General features: G+C 34.4%; 1 protein-coding gene across 7 annotated transcripts in view; it reads right to left on the reverse strand.

The window, feature by feature from the left end:
• The window catches only part of LOC140059786 (muscle-specific protein 300 kDa-like), a 160431-nt gene that overhangs the window by 92810 nt on the left and 40524 nt on the right, over positions 1-27097 (reverse strand). For 6 of the 7 annotated variants that reach the window (XR_011847254.1, XM_072105689.1, XM_072105688.1 and 3 more), the window contains 36 exons: positions 26786-26947; positions 26121-26285; positions 25375-25701; positions 25088-25243; positions 24551-24715; positions 23942-24274; positions 23581-23730; positions 23193-23357; positions 22709-23035; positions 22269-22424; positions 21982-22146; positions 21468-21794; positions 19849-20004; positions 19527-19691; positions 18980-19306; positions 18535-18690; positions 18100-18264; positions 17631-17957; positions 17126-17281; positions 16794-16958; positions 16362-16688; positions 15798-15953; positions 15260-15424; positions 14753-15079; positions 14155-14307; positions 13796-13960; positions 13257-13583; positions 12942-13097; positions 12161-12325; positions 11556-11882; positions 11036-11191; positions 10511-10678; positions 9368-9700; positions 8343-8480; positions 8019-8195; positions 6996-7292 (listed from right to left, as the gene is read on the reverse strand). Coding sequence is in view for 6 of the 7 variants with exons in the window: in XM_072105689.1 (XP_071961790.1) it covers positions 6996-7292; positions 8019-8195; positions 8343-8480; positions 9368-9700; positions 10511-10678; positions 11036-11191; positions 11556-11882; positions 12161-12325; positions 12942-13097; positions 13257-13583; positions 13796-13960; positions 14155-14307; positions 14753-15079; positions 15260-15424; positions 15798-15953; positions 16362-16688; positions 16794-16958; positions 17126-17281; positions 17631-17957; positions 18100-18264; positions 18535-18690; positions 18980-19306; positions 19527-19691; positions 19849-20004; positions 21468-21794; positions 21982-22146; positions 22269-22424; positions 22709-23035; positions 23193-23357; positions 23581-23730; positions 23942-24274; positions 24551-24715; positions 25088-25243; positions 25375-25701; positions 26121-26285; positions 26786-26947 (7752 nt within the window). In the remaining variant the exon portion in view is untranslated. The remainder of the gene's footprint in view (positions 1-6995; positions 7293-8018; positions 8196-8342; positions 8481-9367; positions 9701-10510; positions 10679-11035; positions 11192-11555; positions 11883-12160; positions 12326-12941; positions 13098-13256; positions 13584-13795; positions 13961-14154; positions 14308-14752; positions 15080-15259; positions 15425-15797; positions 15954-16361; positions 16689-16793; positions 16959-17125; positions 17282-17630; positions 17958-18099; positions 18265-18534; positions 18691-18979; positions 19307-19526; positions 19692-19848; positions 20005-21467; positions 21795-21981; positions 22147-22268; positions 22425-22708; positions 23036-23192; positions 23358-23580; positions 23731-23941; positions 24275-24550; positions 24716-25087; positions 25244-25374; positions 25702-26120; positions 26286-26785; positions 26948-27097) is intronic. The other variant, XM_072105692.1, reaches the window with a different exon arrangement.

Raw genomic sequence — 27097 nt, forward strand, 5'->3', positions numbered from 1 at the left:
CATTTTCGGGTTAAATTATTATTTAAAATGTCAATGGACACACTGTATGGTATCAAATGAAAGCATATACAATATGCTACCCATTGCTACCCAACTTGTATTGAACATTTTTGAATTAGGAATCTAATCTTATGGAAAATGTGCCTAATTTGATTACTTTTATACAAAAAATGAATATTTAGTAGCGTAATTGTTGTGCTTATTTATATAATGTTAAATAATTTTAAATAAGTGTTTGGAAGAACTATTTGGTATCAAATAAAAGCCCATACAATATTCTATCCATTGCTATCCAACTTGTAATACAAATCTGTAATTATGATGCTACTTTGGTGAAAAATGTGCATATTTTATTGCTTTTTGACAAAAATGGGTATACATTACCAGATAATTTATTTTGGTTTATTTATGATATTAAATAATTCAAATGTTTGAAAAGACATATTTGGTATAGGGGTGTTTTCCAATCGTGGTATACACTGTCCAATGCATGTCTATCTTGAAAAATACACGCATACAATAATACGAGGATGCTTCGCATTTTCCTATCTCCTCCTACGATAATTATTTTTAATGGATGAAAACCGGTTGAACAGCTCGAGTACAGCATCATAATGTTGAAGACAGACCTATTTTCTTAAAAACATACTATTTTGATAGATTTAATATACATTTATACAAATGTATTGATTTCCGATGAATGGAACATTCCAATAATAACTCTTTGCTTTAACACAAGTACCACCAGCTGTAGGTAAATTTATTGGCCCTTGGGGAATTAACCTAAAACGTATATATAGATATACGCCCGTATTCTTAAACCGGACTTTAGTCGTAGTTCAAGCTAAAACTAAAAAAATGACGTCATTTGAATTCATAAACCGAACTTCAACTAAATCACCGACTAAATCAGGCCAACCTCGACTAAATCGAGACGGATTTTGATCGATTTTTTTTAGTCCTGGAGGGGGCAGACTAAATGGTCGACTAAATGTTTTTTAAACGATGTTTATAAAAAACGTAACAGTCATTGAGTTGTTATATTGGCCAGATATTGAAGAATGAAATATCTATATTTATATTAGCTTAATTAAATATACATTGGTATAAATTATAATAATGAAAATCATCTTTATTTACAACTGTATACAAATTACATTATTTTCTTCGCGCAAGTCCGACTTGAGCTACGTCACGCCATAGCGACAATGGGAGATGCGGCAATTCACCACGCGATGGAATGTTTAGGGGGCCTAGCGCTTTCTTGTCACGCTATGAAGTGCGTGGTTCGTGGCGATCATACTTTGTTGGAGGCCTAGAAAATATAAAAGTTACCGTACCGCCATGGTTCCTAAATATATTTTGAAGATTTTATTTGTTGTTAATCAAATATACTTCACTGTTAAATTAATACTGATATTGTTCTAATAATTAACGATTAAAATTATTTTTCATGTATATAGTCCTGATGCGTAAAAAGTGTTGTAAGAAGTGAAAAGTGATATCAATGCGCAAAATTTCGTCTGCTCCTCAAATACTCTCTTGTCATTGGCCAATGTAACGTGTGCAACTCGACTAAAAGCTCGACTTCATTAAGTCGAACTGCAAACTTCGACTACTTCGTTTTTGAATCGAATTTGAAGTAATAGCTCGAACTACGACTTTTCCAAGTCGAACTTCGAACTACGACTAAAGTCCGGTTTAAGAATACGGGCGTAAGTATTGCAATAAATACGTATTAACATTTGTGGTCGCCATTGAATTTACTGTGAGTGTGGGTACTGTTAGATGTATAACACAATCATGTACAAATAAACGTATTACTGTGAGTGTAGGCCCTACTGTTATATAGAACGTACAATATACAAATAAACTGTAGTACTGACAGTTGCTTCTCAACGTTTGTATTAATTAATAATTACAAAGAATATAAACGTTGTAGTGGTACGTGTATCGTTACATGTACTATCGTATTCTATTTCAATCGACTATGACAGTGACAGTTTTAACAATAAAGTATTAAGTCGCAAATGTGTTACTGTATCAAGTGGTATATTATTTATAGGCCTGTGAGTAGGCCCTACTGTTATACAAAACGTACAATATACAAATAAACTGTACTACTGACAGTTGCTTCTCAATGTTTGTATTAATTAATAATTACAAAGAATATAAACGTTGTAGTGGTACGTGTATCGTTACATGTACATGCTATTTCAATGGACTATAACAGTGACAGTTTTAACAAAGTATTAAAATCGCAAATGTGTTACTGTATCAAGTGGTATATTATTTATAGGCCTATTAAACATGAAAAACATATTTTGTTACTGAGTAGATAAAGAATATATTAAAACATTGTTCTTCTTTGTACCCATATCCTCTTCCCCATCCCTCAACCCTAATGTTACACACAAAACACAAATTGGGTTTGTTTAAATGAGTCCAAATAACAAATTTGGACTCATTTTGTGACAAGGTTCTCTTTCGGAAGTAATTCCCAGTGTGCTAATTTCAGTTTAATACATAAATCATCGTGTCTATTTAATTCGTTTCTGTAAACAATAATAACTATTATCATCCTGCAGTACGTACATTAAAAAAAAAGCATTTTTTTACGCTGAAATTACTGTGTATTCGAGAACCATCTAGTTTTATTAAATTTAGACAAAAATGAGTATAAATTAATGTAAGTTTATTTTGGGTGAAATAATTCTAGCGTTGTAATGAAATATTTGGTATAAAAAAGAAAAGAATTAGTTGTAGTTTATTAAGTTCTTTATTTGGTAGACCAAACAAAATGGCATTGCAGTAGTCTAACCGTGATGTTATTAGTTTATGGACAAGTTTAATAAGCGAGGAGTGGGTTAAGGATTTGCGAATTGATCTTATGTTACGAAGGTGGTAGGTATTAGATTTACTAATGTTCTTGATATGTCTGGACATAATCATTGCTGAGTCAAATACAACTCCGATATATCTAACCTCCAACGATGATGTGATTGATGTTTCTAGCAATGGCCAATTTCTTGAAGTGTTTTGAATGAATAAATAAGATTTCTGTTTTACCAGGGTTAAAAAGAGCATGTTTTTAGTTAGCCAATCCTGAACATCAACAACACAAGCTTCGATAACCGACTTCGCCTCATTAAACTCTGCTGAATTAAAGCTGATGTATCATCTGCGTACACATGATATTGGACACAATGTCTTTTAATGATATCACTCATGGGCGAGGTGTAAACTAAAAACAATACTGGACCCAGTATTGATCCTTGAGGAACACCGCATTTCAGGTCGATAGAGGTGGATTTGACATTACCAATCTGGACCTGCTGCTTCCCAGAAGACAAATATGACTTGAACTAATTTAGAGCAGATCCACGGATACCAATAGACGAGAGTCTTGCAATAATAATGGAATAGTCCATGGTATCAGAAGCTGCCGACAGGTCGAGGTACACAGAAAAAAGACAATTACCTTTATCCAGAGCTAAAATAATATCTTTATGCACCTTGAGAATGGCTGACTCTGTACTGTGGCGCTTTCTATATGCTGATTGAAGAGGGTCGAACAGATTATTGTCGTCAAGAAAATGTTTGAGATCTAAAGCAACGCATTTCTCAAGGATCTTGGATAAGAAAGCGACATTAGAAATAGATCGAAAATTTGCCATGCAAGTATGTGAAGGCGTCTTTAAAATAAGTGTAACTAGACCCAACTTCAAATCATCAGGAAAGGTCGTACCAGTTGATAAAGATAAATTAATAATAATTCTAAATACTGAAGTCAATTATGCACATTTTCCATAAAGTTATATTCCTAATTAAAAATGTTTAATACAAGTTGGGTAGCAATGGGTATATGCTTTCATTTTATACCATACAGTGTGTCCATTGACATTTTATGGAATAATTTAACCCGAAAATGTGTTTTTTTGGTCATTTTTTGGTCAAAGGTCAGTAAAAGCATTTCCGGTCATTTTTTGGGGTAAAAGTTGTGTTAGACTGATTATAAATATGTATATTCTGAACAATTTGACACCAAAAGCAAATCTGTATGACAAGTGGTTGTCGAGATATAAGAACCACACATTTCTAACCTTTGACCCCGATTTTGGGCATGTTCGCCCCAGATAACGAATTTGGCACATATCCCATGTTGTTCCTTGGGGTCTAATTATCCTATAACAGTTGAGATATTCTCTCCTAAATAAAATGCATACAAATCTTACCAAGGTCCTAGACTAGCAGTAGTTATTAATGAATAAAGGTCAATGACCTTTGACCCGACTATCTGACCAATGGCACAAGTAACCCGAAATTTGCAAAAACTTTATTTTGTTGTATGACCACTAAAACATAGATGTAGGCACAACATTTGTCTTTTTAAACCCAGGAGTTGAGGAGTTATGAGCCATCAAATGCCACAAAAAGGTCACTGACATTTGACCCTCAATATCTCACTAACGCAGCAACTAGAAGGCTGCAAAAATTTTTTGGTATTTATTCACACCTAAAGCTACAAGAAAATACCAAAAGACCTTTTATTAGAATTTTTTCAAGGTTACATAGGATAAATGTCACATATAGCCTGTACTAATAATTTAACCAAATTATTTTTGAGGGGAACAATATACCTTTAAGGGAAATAATTTACAATAATTTAGATACAATTACAGGAATTATTTTATGGAATATGTCAAAATGGTTTCTTAAAACTTTGGCTTGGAATGTATTATGTTTTGGTTTTATAATTCAGACAATTAGTAAATATCAAACATGCTACTGTTGTTGAGAATATAAATCAAAATTACTGAAAAAATTGCAGATTCTCCGATCTCAAAGGAGATACAAAATAAAATAAGCAAAAAGCTAAATCAAAATGATAAATTAAAACATCCAGAATATATATACAGTACTGTATACTGAATGTAAACATTCATAGCCATCTTGTTTAATTGGATGGCCAAAGCACATATTGATTGGCATTCTTTTAAATCTGGGGTAAACATAACGTTATTCCTGATATTCCATTATAAATGATAATCAATGTTCTTTTTAATTATAAACTTGTACTTGTTGAAAAGTTTATAATGCAAAATGTGTGATTAGACGGTTGATTTAGAAATAAATTAAATGACAGCCTTGGTGATTGTAGTAGATGTTTAAAATCCTTGAAACAATCATTTTCTATTGCCTATTTCAATGTATGTTGAAGCAGTTATATCCATCACCGAGTCTTGGCTAGATGAGACTGTTCCTGATAATGAAGTAAACATAGATAGATATACCTTAGTTCGCAATGATAGATCTTCTCGTAGAGGAGGTGGAGTATGTATGTATGTGCGTACGGACAAAGCGTTTACCAAGAGAGAAGATTTAATGGACAATAATGTTGAATCAGTATGGATTGAACTCAACCTCCCGGATACAAAACCAATCGTTGTTGGAACCTATTACCGTCCTCCTGAACAGAATGTCAACAATTTTCTAAACTTTTTCGAAGACACTGTAAATAAAATTAACAACCTTGAAACCATCATAAATGGTGATTTTAACATAAATACTAACAGAGATTGTACTCAATCTACGAATTATAAAAATGTTCTCGAATTACTAGGATTCTCTAACTTGATAAGTGAAGACACTCGTAAAGCTCTTGATTCATGTAGAGTATGGCTTGTCGATAACAAACTATCTATCAATATCAGTAAAACTGAATCTATCATATTTTGTACCCAAAAACGACTTCAACGTTTACGATCTTTCAATATTATTTCTCATGGCCTTACTTTAACGGGTTCTAAGTCAGTAAAATATTTAGGTATAGAACTTGATAGTTCTGCCTCTTGTAACAACATCGCCAAAAGTGTTATAAAAAAGGCGAATAGTAGATTAAGGTATTTATATGGTCAGGCTAGTTGCTTGGACAAAAACACAAAAAAACTGTTATGCCCTGCCTTAATTCAATGCTTGTTTGATTACTGTGCTTCGACTTGGTATGAAGGTATTGACAAAGTTTTGAAGCAAAAACTACAGACCACTCAGAACAAATTTGTGCGTTTTATTTACGGTTTCGGACCACGATCTCATATTGGTCAGAAGGAGTTATCAGACATTGGCATGCTTAAGGTGGAAAGTAGAGTAAAATTTCTCAGGCTTTGTAATGTTCATAAAATTGTCAATAACAATGCAGCTCCATATCTATCTGAACATTTCTCACGGACATCCACAATCCACACACATAACACACGCCAACGTAATGTTAATCTGGTTTTACCTCTACTTAAAGGAAATAAACAGTCTCATTCTATTTTTTTCTTCTCTGCTATCAAAGACTGGAACGCTCTTCCATCAAACTTAAAATTAATTTCCAACTTAACTACCTTCAAATCTCATATTAAAAAACATTTTGAACGCAATATTTTATATTTAGAATAATTTTGATAACTATAATGGTCTTGATTACGTGCAATTTTTCTCATTTCTTGTTTGCTTTCTCTTTTAATTTTTCTGTTTTACTGGGCTTTATTTTAATGTATATTTATATATTTATAGTTTTATTAATGTTGTATTTTCTCTTGTTTGTTATGTGCAATTTGGACCCCATTGGAAATGGGCTGGTTTTTCCGGCCTAATGGGTGTTCCTGATGCTCGTTATTTTGTCTTTTGTCTGTTTGTTATTTTAATGTTGAGCATCAAATAAATTCAATCAATCAATCAATCAATCAAGTGGCCGAGCGTTTAAACAGAGGCATCAAAAACCATAGCCATAATATCAACACAGGTTCAAGATAATCCTTGGCTTGGTGGTTGTGATGCTTGGCTACCACTCCAAGGGTCCTGGGTTCAAGCCCAATCACATGTCAGGATTTTTTCGAAGGATAAAATTACAACTTCAAAAATGTTTTTGTTCATTCGTATATTATTTAAACACCTATTTTTACTAGGCTCTAAACATATATTTTTAAAATTAATATAGTATTACTGACCTTTGACATTTCAAGCTTGGAAGCAGTGGACATAATCTGTTCCTTTTCCAACATATCCAGCTCTTTGCTTGTCTTCTCCAGTAGGTCTCCAACAAGACTTCGTACTTTAAGGTAACTCTCCAGCAGCTTCAAGTCATTCTTTCGTTGCTTGATCAGGTCTTTGGTAGAATCCACCAAACTCTTCAGATCTTCCTGCAGTTGGTCAAGGTCTTTATTTGGAACACTACTCAGTCTTTGATACTTGTTGACCAAGGTTTGAATTTCTGGATTTTTACCTTTTATTAATCCAAGTAATTCCTAAAATAAAACAAATTTAAACGTGAAATGAAAATTATGTATAAATGCAACAGCAAAAATAATTCTTATAAAGTGGAGCGCCATGTCTCTATAAAAAGATATAAAACAACTGTTAGTATTCAGTATCAACAACAAAACATATCCATATATAAATCATATGCGCAGTCTGATTGCTTTGTTGAAAACAATTTAATTTCGTTAAAATCAGACTACGGAAAGTTCCATTTCTTACAACCGTAGTTGTAGTCCGATTCCTACATTCGAAAATGTAGGGAGTTACCTTGGTTTCTGGACAGTTATGGTTCTTCTCACCTGGAGTTTAAAAGTACACATGTGAAATATAAAGAACACAACTTTTTGAAGAGTAGGTAGGGGGTTACCTCCAGCTTATTTTTTAGTACATGTTTTTTTCTGTGTATTCAATTTAACTATGCGAGAGAATACAATTATCAGCAACAGTGTACCTTGGGGTTGCAGACATACGAATGAGTGTCGTTTGGTGGCAACTGTATGACATGAAAGGACCCTTAATATAAAAGAGAAGTTGTTGTATGCTTCAGCAAAGTCTGTTGTGAGTCACAAGTTATTCCTCAACATTTACAATGACTCCAACTCAGAGTTGCATTAACACTTGTTATCATGGTATAATTTTTTGAGTGGGGAATCAATGTCGTGACATGCAACACACGTTTCTGAGCCCACAATTAATAGTACTAGTATCCCTACCTGTAACTGCTGAATAGCTTGACGAGCTTTCGATTTTTGCAGTTCAAGTGGTGTTTTTTTCTCTTCTTCAATCTTAGCAGCCATCTCAGTGACCCATGCCTGAAGGTCACTCAGTGTCTTCTCCAATTGTTGCCAACGTCCAATGTGATTGTTCATTTCATTTAATCGAAAATCAACCTAAAGTGACGATTACAACATTATAAAATTAATCTGGACACTAATATCTACTAATAATAATACAATACAACTAATATAATATTGTTTAAAGGTTTTCATAAACACAAAAAATGTCGGTTCTGTAATTTATAAATACTTTACATTTACCGTTTCAATTAAAACATTCAGTTGCTGTTCCACATGACCCGCTCTTGATTTTGTGAAAGAATCATCACCAGATGCTTCAACTCTGTCCTCTGCAGCAGACAGCAATTGTTGGTGAGACACGGCATTGTCCAAAATTTCCTACGACGAATGGTTCACATTATTACTATTTTTATAGCCTAACTATATACAGTACGCTTATATGGTTGTATCAATTAGGCTGTGTTAATATTAAGGTAGGTAGAGGTATTATGCCAAGAAATTGGAATTAAGTGAATTTAAGTAATTAGGGAAAACAGTAAAAACAAAGAAACTATTAAGCTACAAGTAAATTTTCCTCTTTAAAGTATTTGTTTAAAATATTAAATTTAACTAATTATTATCTCCTAAATAATACATAATATTAAATAATGAAGCATTATTTTTAGAAAAAAATTCATAGAGCTTGTTTATCTAATAACAATTTTTTTTTATTGTACTGTATATATATGTTGTAAAATTAATGAGAAATACTATACTTATTTCACTATAAACTAGGTGTAATGTTTAGCATACAATACATACTATATTAGCAGAGGTGAATGATGAATGTAAAAATGAATGTACTATGACAAAGTTCAAACTGTACTTAATCTTTGAAACGAGCTAGAAATAAGTTTTTCTTTTCTTCTTTCTTTACTACAGAAGTTATTCAAATGTTTAAAATAATAATTAATTCATACTTCCAAATGTAAATCACTGAAAACTGTATCAGTGGCTGGATTTCAATGAAGATACAAAATAAAGTAAGCAAAAAGCTACATAAAAATGGTAAAGTAAAACAGCCATGAAGTGTCAAGAATTCTGAAAACACTATTCTTCCACCAGGGCTAATAATTAATCATTTTATACAAATATTTTAAGTGATTAATTACAGAAAAGAAATATGCATGCACTAAAACAATCTACAAGCACACAAAGTGAAAATATGATTAGTAATTGTTAGTTGTAATAATATTAGGCTAACGGCACAGCAGATTCCTTTTTACCTGCACCGCTAAAAGCTGATCTTGAGCATCATCAAGACCTTGAGCCGTGATTGGCTGACTGAGTGAATCCTTATCAACAGTCTGCATCCAATCAGAGCACTTATTAACTGCTTCTTCAAATGCCTGTTGCTTATGCATAGAATCTTGCAACTGTACTTGCATCTCTTGAGCATTTCTGCTCACAGCGTTCAATGCTTCATCTAGCTTAGATAGCTGCTCATCGATCAGTTCTTTAAGCTCTGGTGTTTCATTGGATGATGATGCTATGTTGTTTGCTTTGGTCTGTAGCCCTTCAAGTTGGGCTGCACAGGTTGCTAGTTCGCGAAGAGTGCCCTAACATAAAAGTATACACACATGCAAAACTAAATAATAATAGATTAATAAACGATATGCAAGCAAGTAACAAAATGCAGAATTTACACAAAAGCAAACACAAAATAACATTAATAAGGATAAAAATAGGCTTAAGAAAACTTAAGGGGTCATTCAAAAGTATAATAAAAACAGAGAAGTTCCAAGCAAAGTTAGAATATAAAAAAGTAGTACCTAAACAAACATACTACAAACATTTTCAACACAAGTAGTACATCATATTTTATTTATGAGTTATATTGGTAGGGAGTGGAGTGTGGTAGTGTTAAAAAAACTAGCCATATATATCCTGCTATATTCTCAGATTCGCTTAGAAAAATAAATCATCTCTTATAAATGATAATTGAGTCAATAAATTTGCTATATTCCATTTTCAAAATAACTGAACTGTACAGTATTATAATATTGATATTCTTCTTTGATTTGCAATTGTATATTTGAATCGAGACTACAACTAAGCTATATTAAAAGTGCTCCAACCTTTCACTACCTTAACATTTTATCTTGGAAATGCCTCGTTATTTGTTGAATATATTTTCTGACATATAAAATAAATCCAATTTCAATCTTTCACACAATGAGATATCATCAAGCAAATAGAACAATATTTGACAAATAAAAGAAAAAAGCATATTGCCATAACGAAGCTTCCCAATTACCATAAGGCAACATGAAAGTCAACCAAGAAATATAAACAGAATATTGACCAATATTTGAAGCTGAAGTGAACTTCAACCAGTAAACATAAAAAAATAAAGTATTCTTATTTACCTGATGTTGAGCCATTTGTGCCTGAGTGGCTTCAAGACCGCCCTCTGGTAAAGGACTACAAGAAGTCAGTTTGTTTGAGATTTGAAGCATGGCACATTCAGCTTCTTTCAAAGCGTCATGGTAATCCTGATGATCAGTGATGCTATTCTGCATTGGTTCTGTCAAATTCTATGAATGAAAAATATTTATTTTATCTTGCAAATTTCTTAAAAAATTAGAAAATTAATTAAGATATTTAAATACAAAGAAAGTAGACCGAGATATTATATATGAATTAGCCATTACATTAATTGAAATTGGACAAAACACTGAAAACTCCCCCTGAAGTACAGAGTTCTTTCCTTACAAAATGCATTTAGAACATCCGACTTTCATGGAAAGCATATATTTTGGGCTAGCAAAGAGTTTGATAACTGTCTGAATAAAAGTAAAAAGATAAATGCAAAACAGATATTGTTTTTGATAGCTGATTTGATATGTTGATGTAAGTATGTGAAACTAGATATTTTAATATCAGGTAAGTACCTTTGACCTCAATTCTAGTGAATTGTATCGATGGACTAAGTCTTGAAGTTGACCTTTGACATCTGTATCACCAGTATCCAATGTAAGCAGTTCCTGTGATAAATGATCAACCTCTTCCAACTGACTTTTATGTTTTTCAATGTCATGTGAAATACCCTGAAGAAAACAAATTGAAGAATTATGAATTTACAAAAAACAATTGAGACAAAAAACTAAGATTTACTGATTTCAGATAATCATAATCATAATTTTTAGATAATATAATTTGGAAGGGTTCAAATACTGAATATGGCCACAAGAAACAAAAAAGTCCCTTTATCTTAAGCTATAAGGTTAGTGGTTTCCGCCTCCTGCAGCCTAGGCCACAGGCCCTGACACCCTTAATGGAAAGGCCTCGATTAGAGAACATGCGCACCATCATGATGAATTAAATTACCAAAGTAGCAGTAACAACAATAAGTATGTGTGTGTTTTCTGACATTTAAAACTACAGTTCTAAACAAAGGTAATCTTAACATACTGCATATATTGCAAATTGTTGCTTCTTCTCTTCAAGATCGACAAGTTTCTTTGGTTCATCCTCTAACACCTTCTCCACATCTGTCAGCCAGTTTGCAAATCCTTCAGATTTCTCTTTAAATGCATGCCACAACTCTGACCTTGCAACAAGGTTCTTCTCCACCTCAGTTGCCGTTGTAGCTTGTTCACTGGAACGATGCTGCAAATCTTTTATCTGATTGGTCAAAAGGGTTTGGCCTTCATCATTAGTTTGCTGTAAAACTTGTTTATATTTTGTTGAACAAGCAGATAATTTTGACTTATTTTCTGGCAACTTCTTGCAGATATCCTGTAAAGCAAATCAAGTGCTTTCATATAACACTATATACATGTATGCAACAATATATGCTGAATATGGAGTACATATATATTTCTTTGATGTGTTTATTGCCAACTTTTCCAAATGCAAGTTCTAAATTGTTAGTTTTCTAGGAAGTCTGGTATTCTGAATAACTAAATAGTATTAAAGAATTTGGGACTTTTTTGACCTTCAGAAAAATTTTTTCTAAAAATTGTAAAAGGAAGTTCTGTTCTTCTTTTGTTTTACACAAACTTTTTAAAATTTACCTGAACAATTGCAAGTCTTGCATCCACATCCATTCTACTACCATCTAGGTGACTTTGCGCTTCAATTGTCTTTTCTGCCGTATCCAAGTTTGTATCAAACTCTTCAAAACACTGATCATACATTTTGTGATCTTTAACACGGTTCTGTGAACGTTCGTACAATTCCTGCAAAATGGCATATCATACTTGTAATATATAAAGCAGTATTGTTTTTAAAATGGTTACCTGAGAAGGGAAGTTAATGTACATTTCATTGCTACACTGTAGGCTACATTGGTAAAAGGAATGTATAGATTGCATACCGTTTGTGCATTTAAAATAGCAGACTGTAAATAAAAAATGATTTATTGAGAACTGTTTGCACTATGACATTAACATTATTCCCAATGTGCATGAATGTATTGTTTGTATAAACAGCTCATTCCTTTGTAAACAATCTCAAATTTGAATGTAACGTGTACAAGTATCTATAAGTAAGTGTAAATCACACGTGGCACATGTTGGGATCCCATATTGGGACATATGGTTCAAGAGATGGTTCAACATTCTTCATCGTCGTAAGTTCCACAATTAACAAATCGATTATTATGGAGCTCGGCCTACTTTTAAGTATTGTGGAATTTTGTGGAAAATCGCTGTTCTAAAATGGCTAAATAATTTTGGGAAAGTGGAAGTTTCCTCAGTGCAAATGACTCAAGTAACTAATTCATGGTTTACAGACAGAGTACAAAGGAGTTGGGACTAAAACTATCATAATAATATAGATGTATTGGCTCTTTACCATAGCTTTTTCCTTAACATTATGATATCTATGTCCAACTTCATCCAATTCAACATTGATCAAAACATCAACATCACTGGTCTCAAGGAGTGGTTTGGATTTTTCTGAAGCTTCTATAAAATTTGCTTCATGTTCAATAACATCATCCAGAAGTTTCTAAAAGATAAAAACACATACAGTACTTCAGACAATGCATGCTATTTTTATATAAATTAATTTATAATTTATTGAGTAACACAATACTTTGTAACCTTTGGTACACCAAACCTTGTACCCTTTGGTACACCATACATTGTACCAATTGGTACACCATACCTTATATTCTGACTGTTGCTCAATTTTTTCCTGCAAATCCTTCTTTAGCAGAAGATCCCCTGCTAACTTAGTCTCAATGTCGGTCAACCAAGTTGTGATCTTATTGACACAGTCTTGGAACATTTCCCATTGTCTTCTGCACACCTCTAACTTGTCTTTCAACCCTGTAGCATCTTTTTCCAGACTTTCAAGTTGTCGTCTGGATGTCAACAGGATGTCCTCAACTTCTTTGCAGCCAGCAGGAAGAGTTGACTCAATGACGACTTCTGCAAGTCTTTCACATTCTTTCAAGTTTGAAACTCCTTGTGGTAATGAATCAATTAATTCCTACAAAAAGGGCAATATAGTAACTATGATTATATTCTAAATCCTTTAAATCATAACACCACAAAAGCTGATATGGAGAGGAGCACATCAAATCACCTAGTAGGCCTACTGACATCACTTTTAAGTTTTTGTAGCTATCTGCCAAAAGCACTCTTTATAGTGAGAAGAAAGATGAAACACATATTATAGTTTTCTATTTAATGAAGAATTACCTGAACATTGTCCACTCTATTCTGGATAGCAGATATATCACCATCTAAGCAAGAGGACTCTGTAAGCTTCCTTTGGCTTTCTTGAAGCCAATCGTTGGAAGACATCAAATCTTTGGCAAATTCTTGATGATCAGCAACTCTCTTGTTAACTGTCTCACAATAACACTGAAATATATCAAAGATGTTGAGATTTAAATAAAGACTAACTTACTCATGTGTCGTTACATATCACAGCCATGCTTTACTGGACATTTAATTCAGTAACCTGACTACCTAAACAGGTTTTCTTTCATTTAGTTTAATAAATAGTTATTGGTACCACTCTGTTGAAAGACTTTATGAAATTCATGTTTACCAACCATAGCAACTTGGGCCAGTGTCTCATATCTGGCTGTAGTATCATTAGTGCCATTTTTTACAGCTTCGTCATCAGTCATGTGATGTAATCTGTCACATGTGGTGGACAACTTCTTTATGGCAGCTTCATGTGCAGTCACACTCTCAAGCTTCTCCTGAAAACATATATCATTTTTGTAATTTTAATACAAGAATTAAGGTTACACAACCTAGAATTAATATGAATTTGTTTTCAGTATTTAAAGTAGCTATGTTGAGTGGTTGTGTGGTTAAGGTACGGAGTGCTGCAAATATTGGTACAGGTTCATTATGCGTTCATTATGAGTCACTTTGCTGCACTTTAAATAACCTAGTGCATCTTTCGGAAGAGTTGGATACCCCAATGTGCTGGTATATCACAACCATGTCGAAAGAATGACTGAAGGAGTGGCAACCTTGTGCAAAAATTGTCATCATGTTGACAATTTGTGCATGCACTTCACACATTCTCCTGAAACTTCCACAAGTTGCCATGCATGATCCCTGCAAGTTGCCACACATGGAATGGAGTGCTGCGGGATCAAAACATGTACAAATGTCAACAGGACTTAAAAAGGTTACCTCATAATTTTCAAGTTGTTCCTCTTTTTCTGTCAAACTACTTTTTAACTCTGGATCTTCACTGAAATACTCTTCTGTGGTGTCAATCCATTGATGTACCTCTGTCTGCAACCCTTCAAAATGGTTCCACTCAGCAAGACAGTCCTCAACAGCTGTTTTACTTTCATTCAGCTGGTTTTTGAAACTCTTAAATCGCTGCTTACATGCACTAACATCCTCTGAAATGCTTGCTTGCCCATTTTGATCAGTGGCAGGAAGAACTTTCTCAGCACTAGACACAATTGTTGAAAGTAAGGTTGACCCTCTTTTCTTGTCATTTGACAAATCCTATTCATAGTTGAATAAAAAAACAGCTTGAAAATATGATACAGTTAAAAAAATGTTTGGTCTGCTTGTCATCTAAACATTAACCTAAAATGATGGAGATTTGTGAGGCTTAAGTTGACTATAGGGGCTTGTAATTGCCAGAGTTGATACAAATAACAATACAAATATTCATAGTCTTACCAAGAGATTGTTCAATCGTGTCTCACATGTATTTTTATCACCAATGACACTCTTATTCTCGTTCAAACTGGTTTCAGCAGCCTCCATGTAGTTATTGAACTCTTGCAATGCATTCTGGTATTGTTCATGCTTTTGACTATCCTGTTCAGACTTTCTTACTGCCTCCTATATACAGAAAAAAAAACCAATTTGTGTTCACTAGTACAATATTATTAAGTTTAATGGTTTAATTAAATTCAATACAGTGGCTCTAACTGAGACTGACATATATATTCTCTCTGAATACAACCATTGCATAATGAGCAGTATATTTTGAATACATGTGAAAACTGAAGATGATACTGAGCATGTTATGATATTACGATGAATTACATCTTATTAACAAAAATTGCTAAAAATCATGAGGTTCAAGAGAATTAGTCATAAGTGACTTGACCAAAGTGCCTGCTCCATTTTTTATTACAGTTGTACAATCTGTTATTCTAATACTGTAAGTAGAGGTAGGATCTATTAAAATAAAATAATACATTTGACATACCTTTGCTTTCATAACAAGTTTTTGAAATCTTGTCGTCATTCTGGTTGCATCACTAGCTACACCGACATTACCTGCACTTGTCTCCAACAGTGACTGAGCTTGGCTGCTCAACGTCTCAAAGTCTATCTGTTTAGCTACGATGTTGTCTTGAAGGTCCTGTTTTATTCAAATAAATGAATTAAATAAGATTAGAATACAATTAATGCTTCTTTGAAACTTCAAAATTAATAATGTAAACATTGATTGACAATATTCACTAGCCTACAAATTTGGAAAAGACCCGCCACACAATAAACATAATACAGTTCGTTTCGTTTCGTTTCATTTATTTATTTTCCAAACATTGAACAAAAGGAACAGATATATAATATAAACTATACGAAAGAAAAAAAAGACAATGTGTGAAAGGAGATTAAAATAAGTAAAAATTACTTTAAGCATTGACCACCTGAACAGTTGTAGACAAGAAAACTAATAAATCTACAATATTTACAGTAGAACCACTATTAAGGGGACATCTTTAGGACCCAATACAATTTCCCCTAAATATCTATATTATCTTACCTTGAATTTTTGCTTTTGCGATACTTTCTGTTCTAGTTCTGTCTGAGGTTTGACCCCAGTGGCAAGTTCATCCTCATAAGACTCCATCCAAGAGAGCAACTCAGCATTTGTAGAATCATAGCTACTCCATTGCTCTGCGCAGTTCTCCAGCTTGGCTTTGCTGGCATTTAATGCATTCAGAAGGCTTTCATAATCCTCTTTAGCTTTGTTCAACTGGTCTAGTATTGCTACTTGCCCAATGTTAGCAGTGTTTGGAAGGACTACTTTACTGATCTCACTCACATCATCAAGAAGCTGTTTACCTTTTTCCATTAGCACAAATAGTTCCTATAGATTATATAAAACAATACAAGAAATAAATAATAAACAGTAAACATGTATTTGCATCTTTTACTACATTTAGCCCAAGTAAGAACAATTTAGCATACAAACCTTCGCAGTTCCAAGTTTATCATACACCACTTGTCTTTTGCCACTTGTATCAGACACCATTGTAATCTTCTGCCTGGCTTCCTTCAACCAGTCATTGAAATCTTGCAGATTCTTCTGGTACTTCTGATGATCTTTGACAACTTCAGTGGCATTTTCACAAAGGTCCTGGACAGAAACAAATATTCATTCATATAACTTTACTTGACCATATTGTATAGGCTGTTACCTCCAAAGAAAGCATGGCATAAACAAACATACAATTTAACAAGTGATAGTGTAAAGTAAAATAAACAATAGAAGAAACTTTGGAAAGTAAACTTAATATGACAAACCTTTAAAGCATTTAAAAGCTGTTGATATTTGTTCCCAAGTTCAGAAACCTCCTCACTTAGTTCACTGGAGCCTGGATTGAGCTCAATTAGCTGTTCAGATGCTTGGTTGACTAAATTATGATATCTTTTGTGGCTTAGAGCTTCATTTTGTAGTACCTACATACAAGTTCAATAATCATTTAAACTTAGTTTCTAATGAGGCCAAATTATCTATTTGCAATCAGAGTTTTCTATTTACAGTACTAATAATAATCAATAGAAGAGCATTGGTGATGAAATGTTCAGATGTGAGAGATCCTATGTTTATCAGTACAGCTACACTTGCTGTGTTGTAGCCATTGTAAAATTAATGGTGATGTTAGACTGTACAGGCAGGGAAACTAGGCATAAATGGTAAATTGATAATGATACTGAAATACACCATATTGTATGTGTCTGTCTGACTGAACTTCATATTCACGAAATGTTGTACTTCTAATTTTAGCACATAACAAAGTACACCTACCTTTGCTCTATCTTGACGAACTTTCTTTTCAGCAACGGTAGATTTCAGCTCTTTTAGTCCATCAACCTGCTTCTCCACATCTGTCATGCAGCTCTCCAGCTTCTCTTTACTGGAGAGATACGTGTTCCACAACTGCATTACCTCCTCAATCTGTTTCTTAAGCTTTGTGGCTGTATCAATGGCGTCATTGTACTGGCGTTTGCAGGTATCTAATACTGACTGCACCTGAGCTTTACCGGCATCAGATGACTGTAATAAGAGCCGCTCTCCTTTAGACGTCACAGAGTTTAGAAAAGTCTGTCCTTTGTGTCTTGTCGACAATACATCCTAAAATAAAGAAAATAAAAGTACCATATAATAAAGATTTTTATCTAAAAACTATGCTCCAAACCAAAGACACAAAATTACGAAAAAATAATATGATATTGTATTATATAGGTTCATTAATTGAATATGTTCTGTATCCTACCTGAACAATATGAAATCTATCTATCACTTCATTCCGTGACCCTTGGCATGAGTTACAGGCTTGTAGTGTCTGAACTGTTTGGCTGTGCCAAGCTTCAAACTCATCACAATTTAGACTATACTGTTGATGGTCTGAAAAGTTTTTCTCGACTTTCCTTTTCGCTTCCTAAAAAATGAAAATCATCAGAAACTTGAAATAAATAACGGTGTATTTAAATTTAATTTGCTGTACAACCCCTCCTTTGGAACACCTCTAATCAGGGGACACCCTTACTCAGGGGACAGTTTCTTCTGATATAAACGAGAAGAAATATATTTAAAACACATGGCTAACCTCTGTTCAGAGACAACCCTACAGGAGACAGTTTCCAGAGGTGTCCCCTTAACAGAGACTATCATTATTCATTCTACAATAAAAGGATTTGAGAGTTCACACCTTTAACTTCAGTTGCAGTGTCTGATATTGGTTAGCCAGCTGCATAGCTTCACTTGCCATGGATACAGCCCCTGGGTTGCTTTCTATTAGACCTTCTGCCTTCTTCACTAATTCTTCTTTCACTAAGTTATGATGTTGTACATCTGCATGCAACTCCTGGAAATTTAAGTGAACAATACTGTCAACTTTCGAAAAATTGTATATAATCGTACATAAAATTTAACTAAAACTCTTCTCCGAAAATCATTTTGAGGTCATTTTTAACCAAGGTTTTAGTAAAATTTTGTAGTGTTTTGACATTATATGGCTACTTATATCTTAATCAGAGAGCAATGCCATTGAACACCTCAATTTTGGCAGTAAGTTGTTAGTTGACTTGTCGCATGTAAAAATCATCAAAATGACATGATATGGTCTTAGTTGACATGTGTAGACGTTGGATTACCTGAACTGCGTCTTGCACTTCTTTCTTCCCTTCAAGGTCATCTTGTGGTTGTACACACAGCTGCACAGTTTCATCTGCCTTTACCAACCAATTCTCAAAATCATCAAACACATTGCCAAATTCCTTCCACTGGTTGGCATTATCATGTATACGTTCATTGATTTTCTCTAAATCTTGTTTTAAAGTTTCAAATTCTTTTGTGATGGTCTGTACATCTTGCAGTATGAGGTCTTTTCCTGTGAATCCAGTATCTGGTAAGACCTCTTCAGCTTGTTCAGTTGTCTGGTGGATTTTACTCTGGCCTTCTGGTAGGCTTTCAAGAAGTTGCTAAAACAAAACAAAGATTTTATTTAAATCCTAAAGTGTTGGATATCTCATATTTCTCAAATTACAGTACTGCACAGACGGTCATCAACTTAGCAAATAAATTGTGTATGAATTGGAATGCCAAAAAATTAAGACATTAAACAAATTTACTTCCAGTTACTAAACAGTTTCCAAAATGACAACCCATTTTAAAGTGATGAAATCTTGTTGAAACACTTACCTCAATTTGATTCAGTTTATCATGATTGGCATTCTTATCACTAGTTGCCATAGCGCACTGAAGCGCTTGCTGTCTAGATTTCTTTATCCAGCCAGAAGAATCTTGCACCGTTTCATCATATTTCATATGTTTATCGACAATTCTTTGTAACTTACTCGATGTATCCTAATATTTTAAAATAAATTGCATACTAAGTGATCAATACAATATATATTGTAATTAATAATATAACAGTAGGGTGAGATCACACCAGAGACATTTTCATAATTATTGAATGAATCAAGAGTTCAAATAAATAACACAAGTGTAATATGTATCTTACCTTAGCAAATTGACAAAGTTTCTGATATGCATCAGTGACTTGCTTGACCTTATCATTGACCTCTGGATCATCAACCCCTATGCTGGTTAGTTGTTCTGGTTGTTCACTCAAGCGTTCAATATCTGGTTGAGCTGCTTCAATTTCTTTAGCTAGTTTCTGAACATAAAAAAAATAACATAAATAAGATACAATATATATATATCATCATTCTGTAAAACCAAGGCAACTCAACAACAGGATTCTGAGCTCTGGAGATCAAAGGGTTTGTCTGTGGCTGTGACACGATCATTTCCGAATGCCCCTTAAGAGACACTGTGCGCTGCACAGAATATGTACTGTTGGTACTTGTCGCAGCAAGACATAAGATCAAAGGATTGTTATGAGTTCTTATCTTGGTAATGTTAACCTTGAAATACAGTAGCTTTGCATCAGGAAGCTAGTAATTGGTCAGATGTTAGCTCTACTCTGACCCTAGCCATCAGCGCAAGCTAATTGGTCAGATGTTAGCTCTACTCTGACCCTAGCCATCAGCGCAAGCTAATTGGTCAGATGTTAGCTCTACTCTGACCCTAGCCATCAGCGCAAGCTAATTGGTCAGATGTTAGCTCTACTCTGACCCTAGCCATCAGCGCAAGCTAATTGGTCAGATGTTAGCTCTACTCTGACCCTAGCCATCAGCGCAAGCTAATTGGTCAGATGTTAGCTCTACTCTGACCCTAGCCATCAGCGCAAGCTAATTGGTCAGATGTTAGCTCTACTCTGACCCTAGCCATCAGCGCAAGCTAATTGGTCAGATGTTAGCTCTACTCTGACCCTAGCCATCAGCGCAAGCTAATTGGTCAGATGTTAGCTCTACTCTGACCCTAGCCATCAGCGCAAGCTAATTGGTCAGATGTTAGCTCTACTCTGACCCTAGCCATCAGCGCAAGCTAATTGGTCAGATGTTAGCTCTACTCTGACCCTAGCCATCAGCGCAAGCTAATTGGTCAGATGTTAGCTCTACTCTGACCCTAGCCATCAGCGCAAGCTAATTGGTCAGATGTTAGCTCTACTCTGACCCTAGCCATCAGCGCAAGCTAATTGGTCAGATGTTAGCTCTACTCTGACCCTAGCCATCAGCGCAAGCTAATTGGTCAGATGTTAGCTCTACTCTGACCCTAGCCATCAGCGCAAGCTAATTGGTCAGATGTTAGCTCTACTCTGACCCTAGCCATCAGCGCAAGCTAATTGGTCAGATGTTAGCTCTACTCTGACCCTAGCCATCAGCGCAAGCTAATTGGTCAGATGTTAGCTCTACTCTGACCCTAGCCATCAGCGCAAGCTAATTGGTCAGATGTTAGCTCTACTCTGACCCTAGCCATCAGCGCAAGCTAATTGGTCAGATGTTAGCTCTACTCTGACCCTAGCCATCAGCGCAAGCTAATTGGTCAGATGTTAGCTCTACTCTGACCCTAGCCATCAGCGCAAGCTAATTGGTCAGATGTTAGCTCTACTCTGACCCTAGCCATCAGCGCAAGCTCGTGGTCTAAAGGTATGAATGCCAGGCTAGTGATCGGAGGTCACAGGTTTCAGTTTAACCGGAGAATTACAAATTATGACCAATTAGTTCACTAACTTACTATCATTAATTTAGTTTTGTTCACTTTATCTTTTACAGAACTCTGCAAATCTTGGGCTTCAAGGATTTTCTGTTCCATATCTGCAATCCAGACTTCCAAATCTTCACAATCGCAATCCAGCTTAGACCAAAGTTTAAGGACCTTGTCAAGAAGTTCATTGGCCTGACTCAGTGAAGCTAGTAACCCAGACCACACTGACTGTTGTTCCCTTAGGTCATTCTGGATTCTGTCTCTGCCTGCAGCAGAGGTCCTTTTTTCTACTTCGTCAGCCTGACCCATGGCCTCTTTCAGTTTGTCTTCACCATCATTTTTCTGCTCTGATAATGTCTAAGTAAATAGAAGTCAGTATATTAATATTGTGAAAACCTGTTTCGATTTTAAAGTGTAAGCTATTTCAACTAAGAGGACAACTTCAGACCACTGACGACTTTACATAGTAATATTATAGTATGCCAAAGTGTTACATTATTTAAAAATTCAGGTTAAAATGCATTGTAGATATTATTTATATTACTTTGATTTTGGCAGCCTTTTGGAGAACCTCTTGTTTGCAACCTTTGACATTGCCACATTTTTCAAGAGTAGATGATGCATCTTCTAACCAATCAGTGTAGTCCTGAAGACATTCTTCATATATTTGATGATCTGTAACAGCCCCCTCAAGCTCATCTAAACACACCTACAAAAACAAGAAATATGTATAAATATAACAGTTTCATAAAAATCCTATAATGTATAAAAGGTCTTGAATAAAATAAAATAGTTTGTAAAGCCATTGGTAGAGTAGTTGAAAGAGCCTACCTTTACTTTATCTTTAAGTTCCTCATATTTCTTCAGTAGTTGACTCACATCAGCTGCGAAAGTAGAAGCACCATTTGTAAGTTTTAGGAGGACTTGAGCCTCGTCTTCAAGTTTGAAGAACTCTGGTTCTTGATCAATGATGTGTTCTTCAACAGCCTAATATTGAAATAAAAAAATAAGTTTGATTTAATCAGTTATCTTTAGGTAAAAAAAAGCAGTATAGGTGGTCTACTGCAAAATGTTTGCATCAAATTCATTAAACTGGGTTTTGTTGTTACCTCACAGTAAACCATGGCACTATTTTTTTCTAATTAAGTCTGTTAAGTTTGTTTTTGTCGAAAACAAGCAGTTCTCTCAGAATGTTAAAATGTCACAGAGGACAAGGTCTATTCGTTGTCAATAATATATCATTTGGAGGGTAACTTTACATATAATCTCACCTGGAATTTGTCCAACTGTTGTCGTTTGCCTTCAATTACATCCTGTAGGATTCCAGCCCATTTCAGACTCTCGTCTGTCTCTTCCAGCCATTGTGACAGAGCATCACTTGCATCGGTACACTTCTTCCATTGAGCCATCCATGTTTCCAGATTTATTTGAGATTCATGCACTTCTTGGATGAATGTCTCAAGCTCTTTTTCAGCAGTCTCCATCTGTTGCTGGATAGTTGGTCGACCAGCCTCACTAGTTTGGGACAGTGTTTCAAAACCCTGTTTCTTCAGTTCGTCCAATTTAGCTTTACCTTCTGGTTCTCTAGCAATCAATTTCTATTAATACAATAAAAACAGTTAGTATTCCTTTGTCGGCCTCTGTTGAATTGCTGGATATTATGTGTAAGCCATTATAAATTAACAATAATAATAATGAGCATCTTAACCACCAAACTACAACTCCACTCATAAAGCATAACATTATTTTCTATACCTTTATGGTTTCAATATTATCTGCATTTGTGTCAGAGTTTCCAGTGCATACTCCAAACTGCTGCAACATCTGATTGACCTCAATCAGCCAATCACTATACTCTTGGCAAGCATCTAAGAATGATTGATGTGTGACAACATGTTCTTCACCTCTATTGACAAGATCCTGGAGAAAGATATGAACATTGAAAATATTGGTAATTGATAAGGCTAAAATTCTTCTCTAAAGAGAATCATGAGTATACATTTGCTTGGTCTGTGTATCTGATAAGCACAAAACTTATGGGTCATAGAGATCGCATTGGAGTTGATGATCTAGACCTTCGCTTTTCTAATATCTATGGTCTAAGCATTGTCAAACATATTATCCATTAAAAATGTTGACATACCTCAGCTTTTTTAACTGTGTCTTGATATCGGTCGGTTACTTCTTTCAGTTGACCTGTTATGGTGTCTTCTTTTCCTGATTGCTTGAGTTCCTCAGCTTTTTCAGTCACAGATATAATGTTCTTGTATGATGTGAGATCCTCATGTATAGCCTATTTGGTGACAACAGTAATTATCTTACCACCTATTTACATTTACATCCTACCAAATGATTATTAAGTGTTAAAACCTGGGTTTTTGGGTGGTGAATATTAAATCAATCTGAAAAAATCTGAAGACCAAAATTCATTTTAAAATATTTTAAGCAGATTCTGTTTATTTACACTGTAGGGCAAGGTTATAAAATGTCAAATATACACATACCTTGCATTTTCCAAGATACTCTCGTTTACCATTGAGGTCTACATTTAGTTGATCTTTTTCAGCTTCACCAACTCTATCATTCATGTCATCAAGCCAGGTTTCAATTTGCTCTAGGCACTCTTGGTAGTTCATCCAACTAGTTTGACATGCCTCCAGACTGCCGTGGATCTGGCTTAGATTACTTAGGAATATCTGCCACTCATCTTTCAGGGTTTCAACAGCTTGCTTGGAAATAGCACGCCCTTCTGGTGATGTCTGGTTTAAAATGGCATCAAGGTTTCCTTCGGTATTGTTAAGTAGACTTTGACCTTCCTCTCTTTTATCTAACAATGTCTGCAAAATAAATTTTAGATAAAAATCATTAGAATTAGTAATCATTATTACAACATATTAAAATTCAGGGATCACATATTAAATATAGCCATTATCAATTTTTGCTTTTCCAATATCAATATGTATTTCTAAAGTAGCTTTGCTGTTTACCACATAGGTACACCATTCTGTAAGCTGTAATCTAAAGTTGTGGTTCAAACATTTGTCAATTTTAATGTTTAGAATAGCATTTTCCCTAATGTAAGTTGATTGCATGTGAAAGACTTAACTACTTACTTTAATTGTATCTAGTCTTGCTTTAATAATATCATTTTCTCCACTAGTACTGCTGTGTTCTTTCAGTTCTTGATTTGCTTTCTCCAACCATTCTGTAAACACCTTAGATGATGTCATGTATAACTGATGGTTGTTGCAGTTCTCTTGTAACTGTTCGACATCAGCCTGCAAAAATTGAGTATAAATAATTAATTATCTCCTTCAGTATTGTTAATCTTCTGAAGATTACAAATTAAAGTCAAGTGGCCGAGCATTTAAGGCAGATCACCACAGTTTCAAGGGGCTCTTTAGTTCCAATGTATGCATCTGGCTCACTTTAAACCACCCAGTGCATTGTCCAGAAGAGAAAGGATTTACTACACTATCTCAGTTCCTTTTGTCGTGGACAGACAAATGAGTGCTGATCAGTGGCAGCTGGAAACCTTAGTTATCACTGTAGAAAAGTGGATTATAAGTATGGATTCATTATCTATTATAAGTTGAATAAACCTTTTTCAGTTGGTTTCTTGGCAATAATACATTTGTTTTTTTGCATACCTTTGATTTTGTGAGTAGGGCATCATAGTTGATCTTGAGCTGTTCAATTTGCCTTGGTATTTCAAGATCTGCATAATTAGCTGCTGTAACAACTTCAGCAAGTTGACAACATTGTTCAATATCTTTCTTTTTGCAGACAATGGCTTCAGTTAGTGACTGGAGAGAACAAAATTAATTATTTGATCTGAAATTATGTTATATATAAGATGGTCAAATCTCCCAACATTAGATTCTCAAATACGAGAATGTTCTCAAAATTAGAAAGTACAAATATAAAAAAAACATACTTTGCATTTTTCAAACATATCTTCTTTTTCCTTTAGATCATCTTGAAGTTGAACTATGACCTCTAAATCAGCAGTAGTCTCAACTATCCAGTTGGTTAAAGCATCTAACTCATTCTCATAATCTACCCAGGCCTGAAAATGATCTACAAACTCTTGCTCTGATTTCATCAACTGGGCTTGTAGGCTCTGCCAGTCTTCCAAGGCACCAGCATAATCTTCTTCAATTGAGGGCCTAGCCTGACTAGCAGTACTACTGACTGTGTTTTCACAGGCCTTCTGTAACTTATCCATCGACTGATCCATTTTTTGTTTTTTTTGTAACAGTTCCTAATAATGAAATAGAGATAATCAGTACGCTGCAGTTACACCCATGTTTTCTGATAATATTCAGATAGTACTTTGAGCATTCATTGAAATGGTGGTATACAAAAATGGAATGATTGATTGATTGAAGGTGGCATGTTATTGTATTACATCTTGGCGACAGAGTGTATACATAAAGAATTTGAATAACTTGATTTTAAGATTTAATATTAGCAAATCCTTTATGGCATTACATTTGAATGGTATAGGTTTTGGTTATTGGAAATCTTTACAAGAGTGGACATTGCAGTGTGAGTAAGGCTGATGACACATTCAGCCTTCCATACCTTTAAATATGCATGCACAGATTGCAGCTATGGTTCTAGATACAACAAATAATCAAATCTCCCATTATTGGGAAAACTATATTTTGTAAGAAATACCTGAATTTTTTTTAGTTTCTGTTGAATTGTTTCTTTGTCGCCCTCAAGTGTTCGGCATTCAGCAAATGCATCATTCATGTCAGCAACATGATTACAAATGCTTCTTAGGGTCTCTTCAAAATGTTCATGAGTCTGGAAATACTTGATGCTATTATCCAAGAGTCCCTACAACAACAAGAAATTATTTAGAGTGTAAACCAACACCTGCACTGCTAGAAGTCACTGTACAAAAGTACTACTATGCAAGTTTTGCAAATTCCCAGCCCTAGAAGAAATCCCACGCCACCCCTCCAATCTACATAAGCAAACTGGGAAAAATGCACAGTTAATAAGTTTTCTGAAAAAACACTGCATCCCCACCCCAGGTCAGCTATTATAATTTTCAGAAAATTAGAGCTTAAATAATAATTTGATTCTTGTTACTCAAATTGAAATACTTTTGTTAGAAATAAAGTTAACATTCATCAAAAAATATAAATTTTTACTATAATTTTTATAGTTTCCACCCCCACCCCACAGTATTGTATTACATTATTGAAATATTTTATGAAAGAATAAACTCAATAGTACTACACCACAAGTTAAATATGTCAGTATTAATACATATACTGAAACAGATTGTCAAGCTTCTGTATTCACTGTTAGACCTTTAATATAGCTCTTACCGTTACTAGATTCTTTAAGGACTCATAATTTTCTGCAATTTGCTTTAATTCTGCTGTCACATCATCTACAACCTTTTCAACATTGTCTTCATTTATACGTTCACCCTGCTTGTTAACAGTGGCCACCATCTGTGCATGAACTTCAATGTCGTTTAGCAGAGCCTGAAAATGTGAGGACAGGTGGCTTACATAAATCAACTGGTTTATACATGTAGGAAAATCACTATAAACTATTGACTACATCCCCACAGCTACTACTGTATATTGTTTGTTTATTACTGTTAAAAAAATATATTTTCTTAATAAATCTAT

Source organism: Antedon mediterranea, chromosome 10, assembly GCF_964355755.1.
Source record: "Antedon mediterranea chromosome 10, ecAntMedi1.1, whole genome shotgun sequence".
Classification (NCBI taxonomy): Eukaryota; Metazoa; Echinodermata; class Crinoidea; order Comatulida; family Antedonidae; genus Antedon; species Antedon mediterranea.